The sequence below is a fragment of the Panthera leo genome, chromosome D2, assembly GCF_018350215.1.
Source record: "Panthera leo isolate Ple1 chromosome D2, P.leo_Ple1_pat1.1, whole genome shotgun sequence".
NCBI classification, from domain to species: Eukaryota; Metazoa; Chordata; class Mammalia; order Carnivora; family Felidae; genus Panthera; species Panthera leo.
In genome coordinates this window covers 7891318-7906740 of record NC_056689.1, presented here as the reverse complement: position 1 = coordinate 7906740, position 15423 = coordinate 7891318, and the positions used below count along the sequence as shown (strand labels likewise).

Here is a 15423-nt window from a genome sequence, read left to right as displayed (position 1 = left end):
CCAAAAAGGGGCTTGAACTCACGACCCAGAGATCAAGAGTTGCATGTTCCACCGACGGAGCCAGCCAGGCCCGCCCTAAACTATGTTTTATCAACACAAAACATGTATAGAGTCGATCATATCAAGATTTCTAGTTGTTATTTAGAATGATAATCTCTAAGAATTCTTGGACGAGACTATATAGTATTTTTAAGCTAACTAATTACAGTATGTAATTATATATGTTGATTTATTTCAGTTTTTATGATGAACTGTTAGCTCACGGCATTTTGAAACCTCTGACCTCTCCAATTGAAGGGATGGTAATGAAAGAAGGAGACTGTAACTTTGTGGCACCTCAAGGACTTTCTTCAATCGTTAAGCATTACCTGAAAGAATCAGGTGCGGATAAGGTTTTCTCTGCCTTCTTTTAAAATTAGCATTTACAAATAAAAGTTGTATATATAGTCAAATATTAATACTATAAAGAAAGTCATAAAATACGTGTTCTCCCGTTCACTGCTCAACAGCTAATTTTCTCTTCCTAAAGTAATTCCTGATAATAGTTTTCTATATATGCTTCCAGAAAAATGTTTATGTATCTATTGATCTTATATGACTATCTTTATGTATTTATTCATGCGTGTTTATGTTTGCTCTTTTTAAGATATGCACACAGGATTATTTTACATAAACCATTCTACAAGTTGTTTGGTCTGTTTATAATAAATCAACCCTCCCCCCCCCGCCAACCGCCCTCATTTTCTATCTATCTACCTCCTATTGGTTCTGTTTCTCTGGAGAATCTTAACACAACGTCATGGACAGAATCATATCTTAGGTCTATTTTCATATCAACAAATTCAGTATGCTTCATTCTTTTCAATGCCTGTTCAGTATTACATTATTTATGTATAAATAAATAAATGAATACATTGTTTATTAGCTATTAACTTTCTGGTAAATTTTTAGGTAAATATTTGGGGGGGTGACGGGTTGTTTTGGTTTTTGCTAATACCAATGTTGGTGCATTATCTGGCCCTGATGCACTTTTGTAAGTATATCTGTAGGACCAGTTTCTAACAGTACGATAGCTGTCAAATGGTAATGTGCATTTTGTTTGTTTGTTTGTTTTTTGAGAGAGAGAGAGAAAGCAGGGGAGGGGCAGAGAGAGAGGGAGACAGAGAATCTGAAGCAGGCTCCCTGCTGTCAGCGCAGAGTCTGACTAGGGGCTCGAACTCATGAACCATGAGATCCTGATCTGAGCCAAAATTGGATGCTTAACCGACTGAGCCATCCAGGCGCCCCATAACGTGTATTTGTAATGCTATCTTTTCCTCTTAAAGAGCATCTCATCATCAACGGTGAATGGGACATTACATCTTGATATTATGGAGATTTTTGGGTTTTGCCAATGTGACAGGTTAAAGATGATATATTTTTGTGTTTTGATTTGCATTTACTTAATGAGTGAGTTGTTTTAACCAGCTCTTTGCATTTTTTTCTTTGAATTTATTTATAACCTTTGACTCTTTTCTATTAGGATGTTCATTTGTTCCTTATGTATTTTATGAATGTTTTGAAAATGACCTTTGTTTTTTTTTGAAAATGACCTTTTCAAAAATGATGATAAATGATCTTGGATGATAAATGTTTTTTTTCTTAAACAGAAGTAGGTTTCTTGATGAGTCATCATTAAATAAAATGCCCAGTTCAAGATCACTGAAGAAAGGTGCTGAGAATTTTTGTTTCATAAGAGGATAATTATTGTTTTGATCTTCATCAAATATTAGTTATTGAGAACTATCCCAGGCAAGTGAGAGATCAGTGAGATTGAATATACAACATGAGAACATAGTAAATACCATTCTGGTTAGACCATTTCTCCATCTAGAATTCAGTCTGTGGTCATGTATTACTCAGGATTTTCCAGAGAAACAGAATGAATAGGAGATAGACAAAATAAGATACATGTACGTGTGTGTATACATATATATATATATATATATATATATATATATACACACATATATATATATATATACACACATATGTATATACATATATATATATACACATATATATATACACATATGTATATACATATATATATATATACATACAATAGGATATATTGGATATATATAATAGGATACATATGTATATATATATGATTTATTATAAAGAATTGGTTTATGTGATTATGGAGGCTGGCAAATGTCAAGATTTGCCGGATGAGTTGGCAGGCTGGAGACCCAGGGAAGCCAACGGTTTAGTTCCAGTCCGAAGGCTGAGAACCAAGAGACGTAATGATACAATTCCAGTCTGAAGGCTGGCAGCCTCCAGACCCAGGAGGAGCTGACTTTTCAGTTCAAGTCCAAGTACAGGGGAAGAAAACCCTCCAAACCCTTGTTCCAGCTTGAAAGCGGTCAGGCGGGAAGAATTCTTCTTCACTGTCAGGAGGGTCAGGCTTTTTGTTTTATTCAAGCCTTTGGCTGATTGGATAAGACTCATCTGTGTTAAGTAGGGAGGGTAATCGGCTTTACTCAGTCTACCAACTTAAATGTTAATCTCATCCAAAAAACACCCTCATAGACAGGCCCAGGATAATGTTTGACCAAATATCTGGGCACTCTGTGACCCAGTCAAGTTAATGCATAAAATTAACCACTGCAGATTATGATACCATTGGATATTTTATTGAATGTCTCCATCAGCTTTGTATACCATATAACTTTAAAAATCTCATTTCTGTTGTGATTTGGCCCAATCTACATGTGCATATTTACTGAAATCCTCAGGTACTCACTAACCGTATTATATATCTACCCATCCATGCATGTCATATATCCATTCAATATAGACTTATTGAGTAGTTACTATATGCCAGACACTGTTTTAGGCACTAATGATACATGAACCAAAGTCCTTGCCCTCTTACAGCTGATGTTCTGGCAAAGAGACAGTTCTTGAATACACAGTGCCTACATCCCTATTTTGGTAGGTGTTAGGGGAATATATGTTTTGTCTTCCAATTTTGCTTTGGAAGGTCTTGGGAAAAGAGGTTATAGTTAATTACCTGTGGCTCACATAGAATGTGGCACACGTCATGGGCATGCATGGGCAGTGACAGTTACCATGGCTGTTCCATCATGCTATCATGCCCATGCCGCAGCTATCGTACCATGTAATCCTACAGCAACAATTCAAAACCTAACTATATCATTATAACACTCGCCACCTTTATACTATTCATACACAGCCCTGCTACACCAACATTATCCCTATCACAAACATGAAATAAAACACCCCTAACCACCTCATGCCGATGCTAATACTGTCTCTAGGGGGCCTTCCGCCACTCTCGGGGTTCATCCCCAAATGAATAATCATCCAAGAATTAACAAAAAATGAGATAATTATCATACCTACGCGACTAGCCTCATAACATTATTCAACCTGTACTTTTATATACCCCCTCCCATCGTAACCTCCACCATACTACTCCCACCCACACCAGTATTATCCATCCTGGATTAGGAGTTTAGGTTAAAACAGACCAAGAGCCTTTAAAGCCCTAAGTGCGTCATAGCCATGTAAGTCCTGCACACTTAACTCTAAGGACTGCAAGAATCTATCTTACATCAATTGATTGCGAATCAAACATGTCAATGAAGCTAAGTCCTGACTAGATTGGGGGGTTTCCATCCCACGAAATTTTAGTTAACAGCTAAATACCCTAATCAATCTACTTCCCCGCCATCTAGGAATAAAAGGCGGGAGAAGCCCAGGCAGCGTTGAAGCTGCTTCTTTGAGTTTGCAATTCAGTGTGATATTTCACCACAGAGCTTGGCCAGAAGAGGGCTTCAACCTCTGTTCTTAGATTTCCAGTCAAACGCTTTACTCAGCCATTTTACCTATGTTCATAAACCGCCATTTTCCACTAACCGCAAAGATGTCGGCACTCTGTATCTCCTAACTGGTGCCTGAGCTGGTGTAGTAGGAACCGCCCTTAGACTTCTAATTTGAGCTGAACTTGGCCCACCCAGCACTCTACTAGGAGAGGATCAGATCTATAACGTAGTTGTCACTATCCGTGGTACCCTGGATGGGTACCCTGGCTCAAGCGATTGACTCTCTGGAGGCTAATAGTACGGAGGTGTTCAGTCTTGGGACTTTTAGGGGGTTGAGAGGAGTAACACCTGTGGGTGGTCAGCAGCCCACAGACTCCAGAGTTGGGGGCAAGGCTTGAGTGGTAAAAGGCTGTGAAGAAGCCTGCGAAGAAAAATACTTCTGAAATGTTGAAGAGAATTATTCCCTCCCGCAGGCCCTTTTGAGCAATAGGTGTGTGGTGGCCTTGAAACGTGCTTTCTCGGACAATATCTCGTCATCGGGGTATATAGTTGGCAGGTTGGTTGTCAACCCTACAGTTAATAAGGATGTTGAGTTGAAGTGAAATCATATCACCAATCCTGAAGTTACCAGGAGGGCTGAAAGAGCTCCCGCGAGTGGTCACGGGCTTGGGTTAACTGTGGTATGCATGGGTTTGGTGGCTCGTTAGGTGCTCTCCTGTAGGTGTAGACTTACTAACAGGGTAAAGACATAGGCTTGAATAAGGGCCACAGCAAATTCGAGAATTGTTAGTAAGACACGAATAACGAAGGCAATGAGGGCGACAGAGGTGCTGACGTGTATTAGGGCTGGAGTAGCTCCTCATTAAGTGAATTAACAGGTGACCTGCTGCGAGTCGTACGGTCAGAGCACCCGGTGGGATGAAGAGGCTACTAGTTGCAATGACCACAAGTATAGGGATTAGGGGAAGAGGTGTTCCCTGAGGTAGGAAGCGGGCTAAGGATGCTTTCGTCTCGTATCGGAACCCGGTGACCATGGGGCCGGCTCTTGGGGGCATGGATATTCCCTGGTACCTAGTAAGTGTCATGATCTACACCATGATAGGTTTCTGTGTCTGTATCTATTTCTGTATACGTATAGGTGCATATGTATACTAGAGGTGTTGTTGAATATATTTAATACAGTGATATGCATTAGGTGACTATCAGTTCTCATTTAACCAGTTCTTAGTAAAGACCTGTTTCTATTTTCAATTTGTACAGTCTGTTGTGACAGTGAGTCTTGTAGATTTTTTTCTCTCACTATATAAAATACTATTTACTTCAAAAAGTAATTTTTTATTTTTTTTAAAGTTTATTTATTTTGAGAGAGAGAGGGTGAGGAGGAGCAGAAAGAGAGAGAGAGAATCCCACAGCACAGAGCCCAATATAGGGCTCGAACCCATGAACCATGAGATCATGATCCGAGCCGAAATCGGGAGTCAGTCATTTAACCAACCGAGCCACTTGGGCGCCCCCAAGAAGTAATTTTTTTTCTTTTTTTAAATTGTGCACTACTGGTAGAAAGCTTGGAAAATACAGTAAAATAGCAGGAAAAATGTCATTATATCTGTCAATAATAAGTCCATCTTGTGACCTACTTTCTGCTTTTAATTTTTTTAATTTAGTTTTTTGTTTTTAGTTATTTTGAGAGAGAGAGAGAGCCAGTGGCGGAAGGGCAGAGAAAGAGAGGGAGAGAAAGAGAATCCCAAGCGGCTTCACACTGTCAGCACAGAGTCCAGTGCAAGGCTCCAGCCCACAAACTGTGAGGTCATGACCTGAGCCAAAATCAAGAGTCAGACGCTTTCTTTAAAAATGAATTTTGAGGGGCGCCTGGGTGGCTCAGTCGGTTAAGCCTCTGACTTCAGCTCAGGTCATGATCTCACGGTTCATGAATTTGAGCCCCGCGTCAGACTCTGCGCTGACAGCTCAGAGCCTGGATGGAGCCTGCTTCGGATTCTGTGTCTCCCTCTCTCTGCTCCTCCCCTGCTCACGCTCTGTCTCTCTCTGTCTCTCAAAAAATGAATAAACATTAAAAAAATAAATAAAAACAAATGTTGATATAATTGAGTTCAAGGTTTACATAATTTGAGTGTATATATCTTTTTCTTTGTTTATTTTAATATTACCTTTGTCGTATTTCAGGAATCTTTTCCCCTCTCTACCCAGAACTGTTATTATAGTATTTATAGACATTATCTATACCATTTTAAAATTTACAGTTATATCCCTTTAAGCTTCTTTAAAGCTGTCTGTCCTCTAAATGGTCCACAAAAGTTTTAGTGATTCCACAACGTAAGTTGGGAGAGTTTCTGGAATCAGAATGATCTGGATTCAAATTAATGTTCTGCCACCCCTTCCTAGTTATGTAGTAATGGGAACGTCTAAAAATCAATATCCTGGTTCTTTCATTGGAGAAATAAGAGTAGTGATAGTACCCACTTTGTAGTATACCCACTATAGAATATACGCACTCATTGTCAATCCAAGCAAATAACAGGCCAGGTACATAGCAGTCTCTTGACCAATGCTGGTTCAGAAAATAAGCTACTCTAACGAGGCCGACCTTTGTCTGCCCTCAGTGCAGAAGAACCCAAATTGCCAAGAGATTCCAAAACTACTCTATAGTTAGGAATCAGTTAGACTTACGAGCCCGCCAGCTGTTGGACGAACCAGTCAGTAGTAGCTTAGATTGGAGCCGACTTCCGGGGAAGTTATCTGTGTGCTTTAGGATATGGATAGTGCTGAATAGCACAGATGATGCTTTCGGATGGCTTCAAATCTCTAAAGCCAGTATCTAACCCCTTAAATGTACACACCTACCAATGAGCCCTTAAATACCCTTAAATACACATCACCGATACGCACGCGATGCTCTTTTCAAAGGGAACATCATGGGAAAACACAACAGCATAGAACGTATACAATTCCTAGGCCTACTTGAGGTCCAGATCAGGGCCAGGACTAGAGCGAGGTGAGCAAGGTGACCTGGCCGGGGTGGGACATCCTAAATAAACAGAAGCAAGCTAAGCGAGGCTGCTCTGGCAGGAGTGGAGACGGTGTTTGTGAGTCGGACGCCCCAGTTACCTGCACCTTCCCCAGGCTGGGGCCTTGGACAAACCCTCAGGCAGGTCAGAGGCAGTTTACAAGCCCTTGCTCTAATCTGCTAACGGAATGGTGTTAATTGCCTCAAAGAGATTGACCCCTGGGATAGATCCGACGTACCTAAAACATGAGGATGTTTTGAATCAGTCGGAAGGAATGATCAAGGCACTGATGGTGGAGGGACCTCACAGATGAGGGGGCTCACACTGAGCCAGAGCAGCCACAGGAGGGAAGCCTCGTGGCCCAGGTTGGACATAAGCCTGTGTTTGAGCGGCTAGAAGCCCGAGGTGTGGCAGGTAACGATGGACAGGACTTTGAGTGAGCTTTTCTGTTTTGTTCTTTCTTCACTTTTTTTTTTTTTTTTTTCTGTTCCTGAGGCTGCATGAAAAGTGAACTTGTTTTGGGGGCACCTGGGTGGCTCAGTCGGTTAAGCATCCTGCTCTCAATTTCTGCTCAGGTCACGATCTCACGGTTCATGAGATCGAGCCCCGAGTCAGGCTCTGCACGGACAGTGCAGAGCCTGCTTGGGATTCTCTCTCTCCCTCTCTCACTCTGCCCCTCCCCTGCTTGCGCTCTGTCTCTCTCAAAATAAATGCACATTAGAAAAAAAAAGTAAGGGCGCCTGGGTGGCTCATTTGGTTACGCATCCAACTTCAGCTCATCTCGTTGTCCGTGGGTTTGAGCCCCACATTGGGCTCTGTGCAGACTGGGTGGAGCCTGCTTGGGATTCTCTCTCTCTGTCTACCCACCCCCCCCAACTCTCTCTCTAAGTAAATAAATAAGCTTAAAGAAATTAAAAAAAAAAAGTAAAGTCCTTTTTAAATCAAAGTTTTCTGAAAATTGAAATGTGAGGTAAGTGCTTGTGTCCCAAGGAGGCTTATTGATCCAATTGTATTTTCTTACCTTTTGGTTTATGGTTCGTGTTTCGTTCTCTTCAACGGGTACCGATTAAATAGAATGTGCCGAGGGCTATACTGTGTATGCGATGTGGTATTCGTGGAAACAAAACAGGCGTAATTCGTTGCTCGTGGGCTCACATTTTAATAGGGAAGGGAATAATAGCCAAATAACTACTCAAATAATTACGAAAATACCTCGGTGATAAATGCAAAGAAGGAAAATGAGATGACTGGCCATTCTAGATTGTATTTCTCTTAATTCCAATTCTTCTTGATAAAGGTTTTCCACCAATTAATAAAAGACAGCTGTGGTTATTATTATTGATTGTAGCAGTAGTTTCCCCCCTCCCCCTCACCCCCCAGAGCAGCCATGGACCCGGAGGTCCAAGGGTGCCAGAAGGAGAGGAATCCTACCGGATGAGAAAGAAAGTGAGCCCCAGGGGCCGTAGATGACAAACTTCACTGTTTCGTTCACCTGAGTGGATTCAGTTTGTGATTCTTCCCGGCGTCCTCATTCGCACGGCAATCCTGATCACGTGAACATGACTTCGCTTTCGGAACAGGTGCCGAGGTCTCCTTCCGACACCGTGTGACCCAGATCAACCTGAGAAATGACAAGTGGGAAGTGTCCGAGGAAAGAGGTTCCCCTGAGCGGTTTGACATCGTGGTCCTCACGATGCCGGTTCCGCAGATTCTGCAGCTCCGAGGTGACATCGCAAACTGTGAGTCCCGGCCTGCGCCGTTCGCCCGAGAGACTGGAGTTCCTCTCACAGGGCAGGAGTTCGGTTAAAACTGGCTTAGCAGAGGGTGTGTTACGGATTCTGTTGCTTTGCGTGTTTTAAAAACTGATACCACGGACTTGCTCGTGACATTGGTCTAGGTCAGACTGACACCCAGAGGATTGTTTTTTAACCGGTTAGAGGTTGAACATTGTTCTTATTGCCCTTGCCTTTAAGAAGCAAATATTTTTGATGGACGTGCATGTAGGTTGGCCTAAATGAAGAGCGGTCTCTTTGTGGCCCTCGTGGGGGAAAGGAAGGCTTTTCTGATTCAAGAATTGATTACGTCAACCTTCTGGCAAGCCTCATCTTGGATGGCTCCTGAGTGCGATGGCTACTGAGTTCTTCCCTGCTCGGGACTTGTCGGTTCACTTTTTCTTTACCTGGCTTCTCCCCTTCCTTTTTTTAAAAACAGGCTTGAGGTATAATTCACATACCATACAGTTCACTTATTTAGAGTGTACGAGTCAGTAGTATTTGGTATACTCCCCGATATATGCGACCGTTACCCCATTTTCATCACCTTGGAAAGAAACCCCAAGTCCTAAAGCATTCAGCACTTTCCCTCTGTCTCCGTTTCCATCCCAGCCCCGAGCAAACAAGAATCTACTCTGTGTCTCTGTCGATTTCCCTATTCCCTGGATCCTTAAGAAAAGCCCTTCTGTGGTCCTGCTTTGCTTCCGTGTATGACAGGTTTCGCTGATTTTCCTCGTCTCTTCCGTCATGTGTGACTGGACCTGACTCATCCATCAGAGCCACTGACTTCTAGAAGTTACGTCATCTTGCTTTGAAGCCGGTGGGTTAGAGCAGTGGTGGGCGGGGCTTCAGGGCCCCGGGATGGTGGTGGATATGGTCGTGCCTATAGCTTTTGACTTTCTTGTAGAACTAAAGTTGACATTGGATTTAACTGAGGAATAGCCTTTTATGTCCCCATTAGCACGAAAACTGGTAATAAATACGGTTTGTAGATCTTATTTTTAGAGCCGTAATGGGAATTGTTCTCCAAGGAAGAACATTGCTGCTTATTACACCTTGAAAGCAGTGTATTTTTCCCGAATATCAGGTCCACCACAGGTGGACCACTACCTGGTAACAACGTAGGTCCTTCTCCAGCACAGTCTGAGATGACAACATAGAAGGGACTGGAAGGCTTGCCAGACAGCTAAGGCACAAAACCAATTTCAAGGATCTCTTTTACAAGCCTACCTCTGCTCTGTTGTTCTGTTGTCGCTTTAACGTAGGAGGACTTCTTGCTATGGAGTCTGTAACAGGTGGGCTGATTTGGAGACTGGTAAATAACATACTGTAACACTTACCTGAAACACAGTGGTTGGTCATTACATTTGGTTGTGCTGTAAATTGCATGTTCCTGTTTTTATTTTTTTTTTTAATTTTTTTTAACGTTTATTTATTTTTGAGACAGGGAGAGACAGGGCATGAACAGGGGAGGGGCAGAGAGAGAGGGAGACACAGAATCTGAAACGGGCTCCAGGCTCTGAGCTGTCAGCACAGAGCCTGATGTGGGGCTCGAACTCACGGACCGTGAGATCGTGACCTGAGCCGAAGTCAGACGCTTAACCGACCGAGCCACCCAGGCGCCCCTGCATGTTCCTGTTTTTAAAAGCTACCTATTTTTGTATGTGAGGGGAGACCCTTTAACATTGCATTTTGAAAGCAGTTCTCCATATTTGTAAATGGTGACATATACAACATAATGTCATGGCATGGACTGACCCTTAAGATCTTGGAGGGTCTGCTAATTGATAATTTTATTTAGATCTGCTGTATCCTTATTTTTTTGAACGTTGGAACTGTGTGGGGGTGAGAGATACCTTAATTCTACTATTATTTTGTTTCTTTCTGTCTTTCCTGGGGCTATGGCTATTAATTTTTTTCTGCAATTTTTGCTTTGTGACCTTCTAATACCGTATTATTTGATTCATAAAGTATCTTTACTACAATGATACTCTGTAACTTAAAAAGGTCTCTCTTTAGTCTCATTTTAATTTTATTTTGCCTTCACGTCAACCTTGACCAATAAATGAGATGCTCATTCTTTGGTTTTCATGTGTCTGGCTCAACATTTTTACTTCTAACCTTTCAGAGATACTTTATTTCAGAAGAACATCTTTTGTATCTGTTTATCTTTGAGTACAGTCATTTCATAAGGATATACCTTCTGGATCATTTCTTACGGGTCGTGTTGTTCATTTTTGGCTTGAAGACAGCTTTTTTCTTATTTTCAGCTGTTTCCTCCTGATACTGTACTTACTTGAAGAGTTTTTTTCTGTTCCCCCTTTGACGAGGATCTCACAGTATCTCAACAACTACGAAGTGTCTTCTTCCCATATCTGCCATTTTGTCTCAACTCACTTCAACTTTGGTCTTGGCATTACTTTGTACTTTCTTTTGCTGGCCTTCTCTCCTCATCACCTATGTGATTTTTCAAAGAGGTCATAGATTATTCACTGTTTTCAGGTCATTGCCTCATTTGAGCCACATTTTTCTGGGATGTATTTCTCATCAGCTCATCTGTGAGGTTCTGTTACGCTCTGTCTTCCTTAGCTTCTCTACTTGGGTCCCTCTCTAATTATTACCCATTTTTCCATGATGCCATTTCTGTCGACTTCACAAAGCATAGTGTTGTCAAGAATGGCCACACATTTCAGTCAGAGTATGTTGCTAGTGATTATGAAGATTGGGTGCCAGTGATCATTAGTATAATAATATTTTTATTAATATGGAAAGATTCCACAATATTTTTAAATTAGAAAAAGTATATAGATGCATCTTTATTTCTTTTCTGTTGACAAAAAATGGTTTGGCAGAAACAGATTAACATTGTTATTGCTTGAAGATGATTTTAATTTCCTTTCTTACAATTTTGTGAATAGTCATAACTCTAAAAATAAGGACAGTTTACTTCTACTATAAACAATGATAACGACACCATTTTAAAAAATGTTATCAAGCTGCAAAGGAAATAGAACTGTTTTCCTTTTCCTTTTTATTGGAGGCGTACGATGGGTTATGAGGGCTCTTTGTGATGAAAACGTTTGTGGATGATTGACTTGGTACACTTGACTGAGGGTGAGGGTCTTTGGGTTTTGGGTTGGCTCAGTTCAGAATTGGACCCCATGTGAATAATTCTGTGTTTAGTTCACTGTTAGGAAATAAGTCACCCTGGCAGAATGTGCTAACACTGACCCTTTACTACCTATGGGTCTAAAACAAAAGGGATTAAAAACATCCGCTTTCTCTTTGTTGTAAATCTCCACAATGAGCTCAGTATGAGGATCATCAATGTCTTCTCTCTGTGTTTTCTGGAGAACCTTAACCACGCTCGCTCTCGTTTGATTCCACTTCTTCCATTCCTGCGAGAAAGACCTTCATCTACAAAGCCACGTGTTGCCATCTAGTGGACCCTGTGTGCATTGCAGCTCCCCTCAATTTTTAAACTACCGGGGACTCTGAAGATGATGGCAATAGGGAATATACGTAAACCTGTAACTGTAACATAATTCCCCAAACCCGACAGTCATCACAGGGGAATAAACTTAGGCGCATGACAACTGACTGACCGACTTACCCGGAAGTGCATAGCTGGTCAGGGACGGAACCGGGTGCCATCTTCCAAGCCTCGAATTCCTACGAACCGTGAGCAGCCCCTGCCTTTGCTTTCTCTGCATTTCCTTCTCGTCCCCGTCCCCTTTGTAAATCACATCTGCCCTTTTGGGTCAATACAAATGCCATCTCTTACTTGAAAGACTTCCCTGTTGATTTCACGTGAACTGGATTCTCCCCTACCCACTGCTCCCTTTCCCTACATTTTTGGGGGGCAATTATGTATTACATTTATTACAGTATCCCAGGTGAGAGAACAGGGAATCTTTATGGCTCATATAGAGAACCTCTTATCATTCACGATTCACCTTCTGGTCCTGTGACGGCTACTCTAGAATACAGCCACCAAAGAAAAGCAACCGTGAGGCCTTAAAGCAGGCAATTTTAGAATAAGGGTACATGTGCTTTAATTCGTTGTACAGAAATTTGCCATCCGACATGGTATTATTTGTTTGAGTCTAAAAGAAATGCTTTCTTTGTTTATATTTTTAAAATTATAACACTTGTTCACCCAAAACATAATGGTTTAAAAATTTCGGTAAATTCACAGATGGTAGGTTTTTGATGAACTGTTGAAGATCTTGGGGGTACATTTCTAACTTTCTGAAGATGCCCTAGTGAATGTTTACTTTCTCAGTAGTTACCTGCCTAGCACTCCTCCCCTTTCCTCACATCGGTTCCCCAGTGAGCCATCATCGTACCACACCATCTTCTCTTGTCCCACACCTTCTCCGGTCACACAGCCTGGCTCCAGACACCCTTCATGCTGGGCCTAAGAATCGCTCAGGATGTATTCTTAATATTTTCTGTTCTTTCCATTTTATTTCATTTTATTTTATTTTATTTTATTTTATTTATTTTTTTAAGTTCATTGTTTTTGAGACAGAGAGTAAGCATGAGGAGGGTAAGGGCAAAGAGAAAGACAGAGAGAGAGAGAGAGAGAGAGAGAGAGAGAGAGAATCCCCAGCAGGCTCCGCACCATCAGTGCAAGCCCAATGCCGGGCTCGAACTCACAAACTGTGAGATCATGACCTGAGCCACAATCAAGAGTCAAATGCTTAACTGACGGAGCCACACAGATGCCCCTGTTCTTTCCATTTAATTAACTTTATTGTTAATATATTTTACTGATGAAAAATTAGAAACTAAAAATAATATGAAATCCACTCATAATTCCAGCCTCTTAGATACTAACCTAGTTGATACTTATTTCTGGATATTTTTAAAGGTAGAAATAAAAAATATATTTCTTTTCTTTCCCTCTCTTAAGAAAAATTTTTTTTTTATTTTAAAGAGAGAGAGAGAGAGTGAAAGAGAGAGCAAGGGAAGGGCAGAGGGAGATGGAGAGAGAGAGAATCTCAAGCAAGGTCTACGCTCAGCGTGGAGCCTGACACAAGGCTCGATCCCAGGAACCTGAGATCATGAGCTGAGCCGAAATCAAGAGTCAGACACTTAACCGACTGAGCCACCCAGGCACCCCTCCTCCTCTTTTTTTTACTTTATAATATTTTAGGAATATCTTTCCAATGCCAATGAATATTCATGTGTGTCATGATTTTTACTACATACTGTTCTATTCTTTGGATTTACCTTGATGTGTTAAACCTTGACGGACATTTAGGAGGTTTCCAGTTTTACAAAGTGTTGCTCACAGAATGTTCACAAAGTGTTAAGTGCAAATCTGAAACAAAGATTTTCTCCACTAAATTCTTTTCCTCATGGAAATACTTAATTTTAATATAGACTAGAATAAGGCCCTCTCGATGAGTTTTGTTCTGAGTTTTCTTGGCTAATCAGTGTTTTATTTCTGTGTGCTTTAGAGTCAGGTTTCGTTAAAAACTCCTGTTGCAATATTGATTTCAATTACATTGAACCAAAGCATTAATTTAGGGAGAATTGACACCTTACAATAGTGTGTCTTTCTATTCAAAAAAATGAAATAATCCTGCATTTATTTAGGAATTTTTATGTCCTTCAGTAAAATTTTGTAGCTTTTGTCTTAAGATCTTAGACATTTCTTGTTACTATTATTATGAAATCTTTTATGGTTATCTGTGGAGATTGGGAATAGTGTCGCTTTTGTTTTACGTTTACTTAGGTGTTTCCAGAAAACACCACCTGGCTAAGTTTTTAAATCCACCATGAAAAATCTGTTTCTTCTGATAGTGGAGTTAAACCCTTTTACATTTATTGGGATAAATAGTATGTTGCTTTTATCGCTTCCATTGATGTCTGTTATTTACTTTACTTTTTTTTTTTCATTTTTTTTCCATTTTCCTTTTTTTTTTTTTTTTTTTGGCCAACTTTATCAAGTGTCTATCTTATTCCCTCTCTCCCATTGTATATGTATAGTATCTTCTGTGCTTTGTCATTCCATTAGTCGTTATCTTTTTACCCTTTACAAACATATTTAAACCTATTTCATTTCCCTCCTATTCCTTTCTACCTCTCTATCTCATTCCACAAATAATTTTTGAATGCCTACTGTATTGGATATTGTTAGGTAAAGTAAAAAAAAAAATTAAGTAGTCTTTCTTCTCTTCTCCCAAAATATTTTTATTACTTTATTTATTTATTTATTTATTTACGTTTATTCATTTTTGAGAGACAGAGAGACAAAGCACAAGTGGGTGGGGGGGTGGTGGGAGAGAGGGAGACAGAATCCGAAGCAGGGTCCAGGCTCTGAGCTGTCAGCTACTTGTCTCGTAGGAGCATTTCCTATAGAAGAGAGACTAATGTTTTCCATTTGATAACACAGACATTTGCCAGACTATCATTTATTTGTCTTTTGCTTTTTTTTATATCATTTGCCATAATAATTTCTTAAGATTTTAATTTTGTTAAGTATATCTATCTTTCCTTTCATAGATGCTGGAGTTTCTGACTTGCTAAGGATTATTTCCCTCACTCTAAAGTCATATCAGTATTCTAAATTGTATGTTAATACTTTTAATTCTTATGCCTTACATTTAAATCTTTATCTGTAATATGTATCTTATAAAGTATGAGATAGGGATCTGACTTGGTGGTATTTTTCTTTCCCCAAAGTGGTACCGATTTTATCAGCATCATGAGCTTTGTTTTTCCCACAGAATTGAAATCCTTTATTTGCCATATGTTAAGTTCCATATATACTTACATTTGTTT

The 15423-nt window shown here is 40.4% G+C and overlaps 1 protein-coding gene across 6 annotated transcripts in view; it reads left to right on the top strand.

The window, feature by feature from the left end:
- RNLS (renalase, FAD dependent amine oxidase) overlaps positions 1–15423 on the top strand; it is a 278494-nt gene that overhangs the window by 1728 nt on the left and 261343 nt on the right. For all 6 annotated transcript variants that reach the window (XM_042908355.1, XM_042908353.1, XM_042908352.1 and 3 more), the window contains exons 3-4: positions 239–381; positions 8437–8595. In XM_042908355.1, coding sequence (XP_042764289.1) covers positions 239–381; positions 8437–8595 — 302 coding nt within the window. The remainder of the gene's footprint in view (positions 1–238; positions 382–8436; positions 8596–15423) is intronic.